Source organism: Coregonus lavaretus (assembly GCF_964263955.1).
Source record: "Coregonus lavaretus genome assembly, chromosome: 31".
Classification (NCBI taxonomy): domain Eukaryota; kingdom Metazoa; phylum Chordata; class Actinopteri; order Salmoniformes; family Salmonidae; genus Coregonus; species Coregonus lavaretus.
In genome coordinates, this window is record NC_140018.1 from 18,990,888 (window position 1) to 19,001,460 (window position 10,573).

Consider the following 10,573-nt stretch of genomic DNA (forward strand, 5'->3'; position numbering starts at 1 on the left):
GTCCTGTATAAACACAAACTCACTTCCTTGTAAACATCCGCGGAGCGCAAGAAGTATGAAGTCCCTGACTTCCACAGAGGCCATTCAGATGTTGGACTGACCATGTACCGCCTTTTAGCCAGCAAGCAAGCAAGCGTTTCAAGCTTGACCTATCAGCGTTAGGAAAACATTTGATACGCAGGCGCACTGTCTCTGAATTCAATACGAATAGTAACAGCAGCAGCGAGTGCTTTGAAAGCTAACGCTAGCTAACATGCAAATGGCTGACAGAATAATTTCGGCTGTTTCGGATTATCCTGAGTTGTATAATATAACTTTAAACTCATACAGGGACTCACAGAGAAAGGCAAGGGCATGGAGGGCTGTAAGTCTGCAAGTGGAAATGCCTGGTAAGGTCAGCTTGCTGCTAGCAATAGCTAGCTACCTACCCAGTTAATTTTAGCTAGTAAGCTAGCCAACTAGCTAGCTATAGCTACCTAGCTAACTGTTGTTGACCAAACTTTCTCTCACCTAGGTAGCTACATATCTAGCTACATCCGTAGTTAGCTAACTACCTGCCAATTGTTATTCCCCTAATAAAACAACATTGTGATCCCTGCAATAAGGTAAATTAGGAATAAATACATGTTTACATAACATTCAAGAAATGTCATGGTGTTTATTTTAATCATGGTCAGACCATAGGTCGAATTGAGATTGCTCTATTTGTGTTCGATGCAGATATCCTGAACACACTCCCCTCTTCTTTTTGTCTTACGTGTCATTTGGGGTGTTAGTGGATGACTGTCGGAATAAATGGAAGAACCTGAGGGACACTTTCGTCAAATTCAAGCGGGCTGAGCAGCAGAAGAGAGCATCAGGGGAGCTGGACATTAACAAGAAGACCTGGATGCACAGCAGAAGCATGTCCTTCCTTAACCCCTTCATCCAGGCCAAGGGCTTGCAAGGAGACACCACAGATGACTTGGAGGAGGAGGAAAGGGAGAGGAACGGGGAAGTGCCACAGAAGGCGTGGACGATAAATCAGCCTTCATTATCCATGAGATTGAGGGGGACCAGGCAGACGATGAGGATGCTCCCTCTCCTGACACTGTGTCGGGATCCAATGGGCCCAGCCGGAAGAGGAGGTGGCAGATGGATGGGATGGACGGACTGGAGGACATAGAGGATGAGATGTTCTTCTTTAGTTTGCTCCCGTATCTTAGGAAGCTCCCCCATAGAAAGAAGAGTGCTGTAAAACTGAAAATACACCAACTTCTACATGAAGCAGCATTCCAATAACCCACTGCCCCGACCCCTCCCTCAATTCTGTTTCCATGGTTTTGTAAAGCACAAGCCTTCATTTTGTCCTGTTATCAACTATTGTTCTATACTGAGTTTGATGCTATTCCTGTTTATGGTTATTGCAAAGTAAATTGTTAAATAAATACTTTCAACATTTGAGGGCCTGAATTGATTACTTTGTCTGCGAGCAATTCTCCCACATGTTCAAAATAATGAAACATTACACTCTTCCCCCTGGGCTGATGTGATTGGAAACCATTGGCAATGGTGATGCTACCAGTTGAGCAAGGTTCAACTTTATGCGAATCATTGACAAATCCAGGGGGGAGGGAAGAATCGCCAACACAAGTAGTATTTGTTTTGAACACAGAAGCAGAGAGGGGTACTTTTCAATACTTACCATGTGGGGGCAGTCACAGCCTCACTCATAGAAAAAAAGTTATTTCTCCAGCCAAGGAGTGTTGTCTACCATTAGTTTCCTTTATGGACTGAGCTTAGCCTGTTATTGTTTACTAACACTGACTTGCATGGGAAGGCACCCTGAACTGGTTATATAACATCCCACATGTCAGCAGCACTGTAGAGTCTACCATAGCAGAAAAACTTTATCAAGTGCTAAAGGTCCTCTCTGGTTCACTTGGACACTTAAACCAATCTACGGCACTGCTTCGGTATGTACCAGCTCAATCCCAATGCCTCTCTATAGCCCCGTTTATACCTGGTGCTAACATGGGTCCTTTGTCCTGATCTTGTCTACATTCTGACTACCCATATTTCTAGAAATGTGTCTACACAGTATTAACATTTGTCTGTTATCCATCCACTGTGTCTGCATTGTGACCACATTTCCTGGTCCCTTCTTTATGCAAATTATTTCACAGCTAGTCTTTCAAAATATTATTTATTTAATGTAAGACACATATTGATGTAATCAATCAATGGTGCCACCTCTCAATGATTTTAGAGGGTGGAAAAATTATGATTTAAATGGTTTCTCTGTCCAGATTGGTCTACATTTGTAAGATATTCAGATCAAATCAAATCAAATTTTATTGGTCACATGCGCCGAATACAACAGGTGCAGACATTACAGTGAAATGCTTACTTACAGCCCTTAACCAACAGTGCATTTATTTTTAACAAAAAAAGTTAAAATAAAACAACAAAAAAAGTGTTGAGAAAAAAAGAGCAGAAGTAAAATAAAATAACAGTAGGGAGGCTATATATACAGGGGGGTACCGGTGCAGAGTCAATGTGCGGGGGCACCGGCTAGTTGAGATAGTTGAAGTAATATGTACATGTGGGTAGAGTTAAAGTGACTATGCATAAATAATTAACAGAGTAGCAGCAGCGTAAAAAGGATGGGGTGGGGGGGGCAGTGCAAATAGTCCGGGTAGCCATGATTAGCTGTTCAGGAGTCTTATGGCTTGGGGGTAGAAGCTGTTGAGAAGTCTTTTGGACCTAGACTTGGCACTCCGGTACTGCTTGCCGTGCGGTAGCAGAGAGAACAGTCTATGACTAGGGTGGCTGGAGTCTGACAATTTTGAGGGCCTTCCTCTGACACCGCCTGGTATAGAGGTCCTCTGACACCGCCTGGATGCGTATAGATGCAATGCGTGTCTGACTACCTCTGGAGGTGGGCAGGATGATCTGATCACAATTAGATCACAATGTGTCTTTTGATGGTCTACACCTGTCTAGAAATTGGGCACAATCAGAATGTGGACAAAATCAGGACAAAGTTAGAACCAGGTATAAACGGGGCTTGAGAAACAATAATAGTATTGTGCCACACCTATTGTATACTTTATATATTTTATGTTTGAATCAATAAGAACTCTGTGACCATGGCCGGTATTCAATCAATCAATTGCAAAAAGATCATTTCACTCTCCAAAGTTGTATCAACCAGGGCCGGCTCTACGGGTTGGCAAAGCTGGGCATGGACCCCCCCAGATATAATTTGTACCTCCCCAGTTTTGTTTCCCCATAAACAACAAATGGTATATGAATTTCCCTGTCCGGTTTTGCCAGTGTAGCGCTGCCCGGGCCTGCCAGTAGCACAGACCGGGACAGAGGCTATATGCTGGGTGTGCTCTCATGATATGAGGAGGGGTGAGGGAGGGAGGATGTATTAATTTCATAGTAGTTAAAATCCAAAAATGCATTCTGATTGGGCACTTAACCATGCAATGTACCGCCCTTATTCACTTGTTTAATGAAGTCTCTCCCTTCTCACGTGTATTTGGGTCATATGAGATTTCCTATGAGAGCCTTCGTACCCATGCAGTGTGATAAATGTACATTATTTGGTCATGTGTCAAGTGTATGTAGACGGGAGGAGTATTATATGCCAGCTGAGCCTAAATGCTGCAATTGTGGTGGTGAACATGCACCTGAATTTCTGAAGTGTCCTGTTAGGCTGAAGGAGACAGAGGTGGCAAGAATAAAGGCTGTCCAGAATGTCTCCTATCCGGAGGCGTTGAGAAGAGTGGAAGAAAGGCTTGAAGTTGAGGAAGTAATGGTAGTAGGAGTAGAGACACAAGATGATGTTCCTTGTCAACGGAGGGATCCTGACATGTTGCATGTTAAGAAGGTGGACTTTGTAGCGTTTATCACTTTGGTTATCAACTGCACAGCGTAAACGGAGAGGAAATCTGAGAAAATAGGCATCATTGTGAGTGCGGCTGAGCGTTTTTCTGCAGAGGAATTTTTCTGCAGAGGCATTTCAAGGAATCCTGTCGATGAATGCTCCATCCTCACAGGCACCTGAGCCTGTGTAGGGATGTGATTTCAATGTGACTGAAGGAGTGGGATGGTTATTAGATTTATTTTTGTATTATGTCAGGTCCTCCCCTCTCCCTTCCCGCAATGGAATATTTTTTGTTTCAATACCCCGTACAGTAGGTGGCGGCAATACACTAATAGGTGTAGTCTGCCATAAAACTTTAAAGAATAAGATGAATAGGCTAGCTAGTAGCTTCATTAAGTTTTGGTAGCGGCACGCTGCATAATTATAGTTAGTTGGCTAAGCTTTGATCAGCATGGATATCTGAAAATGGCTGGGCAGTGCCAAGAACAAAACATCTGAGGACCACCATGTCGAGAACGATGCCAAGCTCACCAACCAGCCTGCAGTAGGCCCAACCACCGAGGTTGAGGAGCCTAGCATCAAATGTAATATCTGCTCATCCCCCGCTGACCAACAAGATTGAGAAGAGCCAGGGCCTAGCACCAGCAGCACGAGGGTAACATCACAACAAGCACCTGCACCTCCGTTACCCCAGCAATTAGTACCTGACGACCTGTTGAATCTAACAAAAACTGAACCAGTGGAAGCAGAGTTTATTGTGGCTCGCACATTCTTGCAAAGTGAAATCGCAACCACAGCCAGCAACAACAAATGGACCCCACTCAGTGGCGGGCCTTGTTAGCAATGTCGATTGTGCTGTTGGCACTGAAACATGATTACAAATTTTGGGGCTACACATGGTATTGGTCCTACTACTGCAACATACAAAATGTAGAACAATTTAGGCCTATCTGAAATGCAGAAATATGCACAACAACTAGCCATATACACAAAAGAATGCGCATGATGTTGAAGAGAAGCCCCACTTAGACTGGTTGCATTCATTAAAATAGCACACACCACACACTGTAAACGTCGATTCAGGACCATGGACAGAAGTTTACCGCCAGTTAGCGTGATGAAAGGATAACGTTACATGCTGACCAAACCACCCGTGTTGCGTGCACGAGCATTGAAAAATAAATGTACACATACATGTTATTCAATCATTTCATCTAACTGCTTGCGCCAAAGGGCATCTGCATAGGCAGGCGCTAAAATAGAACTTGGACTACCAGTATAAGAACTTGGTTCTATTTTAGACGCTTGAGCGCTGCAAGTCCCGCCTCTCCCATCTCCTCATTGGTTCTTAGGAGCATATACCCACTTGGGTGATTGAAAGATGAACAAGGTCCACACTCCAGTCCAGTTGAAGGCAGTAATGCACCTTAAAGTTGGTTGCCAACCGCCATATAAAATCCACAGAAGAACAAGAAGAAGAATGAAGATGGGTCAAGGGGGAGGAGTTGTGAGAGTAGTAGATATGTACCAGTACAGAGGGATAGGCCAACAAGTGATATATTTTTCAGTAAGATTGGATTTTTAGCATTTATAGCAATGGTTATTAATTGTACTGCAGGGATGGAACGTAAGTTGAAGAAAATTGAGGTTGTGTTGGCAGCTGCAGAGAGGTCCACCTGGCCTGGCGAGGATTCAGCCTCCTCGCTGCCCGGATGTACTCCAGGTTACGGTGGTCCGTCCAGACGAGGAAAGGGTGTTTTGCTCTTCGAGCCAATGCCTCCACACGGTCAAAGCTCGGACAACAGCCAACAGCTCCCGATCACCAACGTCGTAGTTCTGCTCCGCCGGGCTGAGCTTCTTAGAGAAGGCGGCACAGGGGTGGAGCTTGGGTGGCGTGCCCGAGCGTTGGGACAGGACAGCGCCTATCCCTACCTCGGACGCATCCACCTCCACTACAAACGGTAGTGATGGATCGGGGTGGGCCAGTACCGGAGCTGAGGTGAACAGACCCCGCAGTCTCCTGAAGGCCAGGTCAGCCTCAGCAGACCAGCGGAGCCGGGATGGCCCACCCTTCAACAGGGATGTAATGGGAGCTGCAACCTTGCCAAAGCCCCGGATAAACCTCCGATAGTAGTTGGCAAAGCCAAGGAAGCGTTGCACCTCCTTAACCATGGTTGGAGTCGGCCAATTACTCACGGCTGAAATGCGATCTCCCTCCATCTCCACACCTGAGGTGGTAATGCGGTATCCGAGGAAGGAGACGGACTGCTGGAAAAACATACACTTCTCTGCCTTGGCATAAAGGTCATTTTCCAACAGTCGGGCCAGCACTTTGCGAACCAGGGACACATGCTCGGCGCGAGTAGCGGAATACACCAGGATGTCATCGATGTAGACCACCACACCACAACCAAGCATGTCACGAAACACCTCGTTCACAAAGGACTGGAAGATGGATGGAGCATTCATCAAACCGTAGGGCATCACCAGGTATTCATAATGCCCCGTGGTTGTGCTGAATGCTGTCTTCCACTCATCCCCCTCCCGAACACGCACCAGGTTGTATGCACTCCTGAGATCTAATTTGGTGAAGAAGCGTGCCCCATGCATTGACTCAATCACTGAAGGAATGAAGGGGAGAGGATAACTAAATCTAATCGTCTCCTTGTTCAGTGATCGATAATTAATGCACGGGCGCAGACCGCCATCTTTCTTCTTCACAAAGAAGAAACTCGAGGAGGCGGGTGAAAGTGGAGGGACGTATATACCCCTGGCACAGGGACTCAGAGACGTATGTTTCCATAGCCTTCATTTCAGCCTGTGACAGGGGGTACACATGACTCCTGGGAGGTACAGCGTCTACCCAAAGGTTTATTGCGCAATCCCCCGCCCGATGAGGTGGTCATTTAGTCGCACGCGTCTTAGAAAACGCGTGTGCCAAATTGAGGGCTCTGAACAAGTGTGGGTGGTCAATACCTGGGGTGATGCGTGAGTGCCCTGCCTGCCGCCTCCAGGCCCAAAAGAACGTTGACTACGACGTGTGGTGTACTGTCCCTTCGTGCCACCAGAGTGGCACTGTCACTGTCCTCCTCCACTCTCTCGGCCGGCTGCTCCACCCAGCTCCATCGACTCGGGATCCGAGTCGTCCGGGGTGGAAACGGGCAGAGCCCTACCAGGACGTCCTCTGGCTGCCAGTAGGTTATCCAAACGAATGGCCATGTCCACCAGTTTATTGAAGGACAACATGGTGTCCCGGCAGGCTAGCTCCCGTCAGACGTCCTCCTGCAGAGGACAGCTGCACCATCGAGAGCATCCTGACTGGTTGCATCACCGCCTGTTATGGTAACTGCTCGGCCTCCGACTGCAAGGCACTACAGAGGGTAGTGCGTACGGCCCAGTACATCACTGGGGCCAAGCTTCCTGCCATCCAGGACCTCTATACCAGGCGGTGTCAGAGGAAGGCCCATATAAATTGCAAAAGACTACAGCCACCCTAGTCATAGACTGTTCTCTCTGCTACCGCACGACAAGCGGTACCAGAGCGCCAAGTCTAGGTCCAAAAGGCTTCTTAACAGCTTCTACCCCCAAGCCATAAGACTGCTGAACAGCTAATCAAATGGCTACCCGGACTATTTGCATTGTCCCCACCCACCCCCTCTTTTACGCTGATGCTACTTGCTGTTTATTATCTATGCATAGTGCACCTAAATCAACCATTTATCAGATCTTCAAGAACTTCAAGGAGAGAGGTTCAATTGTTGTGAAGAAGGCTTCAGGGCGCCCAAGAAAGTCCAGCAAGCACCAGGACAGTCTCCTAAAGTTGATTCAGCTGCGGGATCGGGGCACCACCAGTGCAGAGCTTGCTCAGGAATGGCAGCAGGCAGGTGTGAGTGCATCTGCACGCACAGTGAGGCGAAGACTTTTGGAGGATGGCCTGGTGTCAAGAAGGGCAGCGAGGAAGCCACTTCTCTCCAAGAAAAACATCAGGGACAGACTGATATTCTGAAAAAGGTACAGGGATTGGACTGCTGAGGACTGGGGTAAAGTCATTTTCTCTGATGAATCTCCTTTCCGATTGTTTGGGGTATCCGGAAAAAAGCTTGTCCGGAGAAGACAAGGTGAGCGCTACCATCAGTCCTGTGTCATGCCAACAGTAAAGCATCCTGAGACCATTCATGTGTGGGGTTGCTTCTCAGCCAAGGGAGTGGGCTCACTCACAATTTTGCCTAAGAACACAGCCATGAATAAAGAATGGTACCAACACATCCTCCGAGAGCAACTTCTCCCAACCATCCAAGAACAGTTTGGTGACGAACAATGCCTTTTCCAGCATGATGGAGCACCTTGCCATGAGGCAAAAGTGATAACTAAGTGGCTCGGGGAACAAAACATCGACATTTTGGGTCCATGGCCAAGAAACTCCCCAGACCTTAATCCCATTGAGAACTTGTGGTCAATCCTCAAGAGGTGGGTGGACAAACAAAAACCCACAAATTCTGACTAACTTTGACAAGCATTGATTATGCAAGAATGGGCTGCCATCAGTCAGGATGTGGCCCAGAAGTTAATTGACATTATGCCAGGGCGGATTGCGGAGGTCTTTAAAAAGAAGGGTCAACACTGCAAATATTGACTCTTTGCATAAACTTAATGTAATTGTCAATAAAAGCCTTTGACACTTATGGAATTCTTGTAATTATACTTCAGTATTACATGGTAACTCAAACTCTCTCTCCTCTGCTCTTGTCCTTCTAGACCTGTCTGCTGCCTTTGATACAGTGAACCATCAGATCCTCCTCTCCACCCTCTCCGAGCTGGGCATCTCCGGCGCGGCTCACTCCTGGATTGCGTCCTACCTGACCGGTCGCTCCTACCAAGTGGCGTGGCGAGAAGCTGTCTCCGCACCACGTGCTCTCACCACTGGTGTCCCCCAGGGCTCAGTTCTAGGCCCTCTCCTTTTCTCCCTATACACCAAGTCACTTGGCTCTGTCATATCCTCACATGGCCTCTCCTATCATTGCTACGCTGACGATACACAACTAATCTTCTCCTTTCCCCCTTCTGATAACCAGGTGGCGAATCGCATCTCTGCATGTCTGGCCGACATATCAGTATGGATGACGGATCACCACCTCAAGCTGAACCCTGGCAAGACGGAGCTGCTCTTCCTCCCGGGGAAGGACTGCCCGTTCCATGATCTCGCCATCACGGTTGACAACTCCGTTGTGTCCTCCTCCCAGAGTGCGAAGAGCCTTGGCGTGACCCTGGACAACACCCTGTCGTTCTCCGCCAACATCAAGGCGGTGACCCGATCCTGCAGGTTCATGCTCTACAACATTCGGAGAGTACGACCCTGCCTTACGCAGGAAGCGGCACAGGTCCTAATCCAGGCACTTGTCATCTCCCGTCTGGATTACTGCAACTCGCTGTTGGCTGGGCTCCCTGCCTGTGCCATTAAACCCCTACAACTCATCCAGAATGCCGCAGCCCGTCTGGTGTTCAACCTTCCCAAGTTCTCTCACGTCACCCCCCTCCTCCGCACATTCCACTGGCTTCCAGTTGAAGCTCGCATCCGTTACAAGACCATGGTGCTTGCCTATGGAGCAGTGAGGGGAACGGCACCTCCGTACCTTCAGGCTCTGATCAGTCCCTACACCCAGGCGAGGGCATTGCGTTCATCCACCTCTGGCCTGCTGGCTCCCCTTCCTCTGCGGAAGCATAGTTCCCGCTCAGCCCAGTCAAAGCTGTTCGCTGCTCTGGCACCCCAATGGTGGAACAAGCTCCCTCACGACGCCAGGACAGCGGAGTCACTCACCACCTTCCGGAGACATTTGAAACCCCACCTCTTTAAGGAACACCTGGGATAGGATAAAGTAATCCTTCTACCCCCCCCCCCCCCCACAAAAAAAAAATAAAAAAAAATAATAATAATAAATATAGGGTGAATGCACCAATTTGTAGTCGCTCTGGATAAGAGCGTCTGCTAAATGACGTAAATGTGCCCTTGAGCAAGGCACTTAACCCTAATTGCTCCTGTAAGTCGCTCTGGATAAGAGCGTCTGCTAAATGACTAAAATGTAAATGTAAATGTAACATCTGACAAAAATATCTAAAAACACTGAAGCAGCAAACTTTGTGAAGACCAATACTTGTGTCATTCTCAAAACCTTTTACCACGACTGTACATACAGTGGGGAAAAAAAATATTTAGTCAGCCACCAATTGTGCAAGTTCTCCCACTTAAAAAGATGAGAGAGGCCTGTAATTTTCATCATAGGTACACGTCAACTATGACAGACAAATTGACAAGAAAATTTCCAGGAAATCACATTGTAGGATTTTTTATGAATTTATTTGCAAATTATGGTGGAAAATAAGTATTTGGTCACCTACAAACAAGCAAGATTTCTGGCTCTCACAGACCTGTAACTTCTTCTTTAAGAGGCTCCTCTGTCCTCCACTCGTTATCTGTATTAATGGCACCTGTTTGAACTTGTTATCAGTATAAAAGACACCTGTCCACAACCTCAAACAGTCACACTCCAAACTCCACTATGGCCAAGACCAAAGAGCTGTCAAAGGACACCAGAAACAAAATTATAAACCTGCACCAGGCTGGGAAGACTGAATCTGCAATAGGTAAGCAGCTTGGTTTGAAGAAATCAACTGTGGGAGCAATTATTAGGAAATGGAAGA

At 47.2% G+C, this 10,573-nt stretch overlaps 1 protein-coding gene and 1 long non-coding RNA gene across 2 annotated transcripts; both read left to right on the plus strand.

Moving 5' to 3' along the window:
* The first annotated feature begins 31 nt into the window (after positions 1-31).
* LOC311106984 lies at positions 32-1,441 on the plus strand. The gene is made up of 3 exons (XR_014610370.1): positions 32-389; positions 515-605; positions 777-1,441. It is a non-coding gene; the product is annotated as an uncharacterized lncRNA (long non-coding RNA).
* Positions 1,442-1,865: 424 nt separating this feature from the next.
* LOC311106980 (uncharacterized protein) lies at positions 1,866-9,776 on the plus strand. Its single transcript, XM_084149398.1, has 2 exons — positions 1,866-1,955; positions 8,633-9,776. The coding sequence occupies exon 2, from the start codon at positions 8,995-8,997 to the stop codon at positions 9,742-9,744; it is 750 nt and encodes a 249-aa protein (XP_084005524.1). The 5' UTR covers positions 1,866-1,955; positions 8,633-8,994; the 3' UTR covers positions 9,745-9,776.
* Positions 9,777-10,573: the final 797 nt, after the last annotated feature.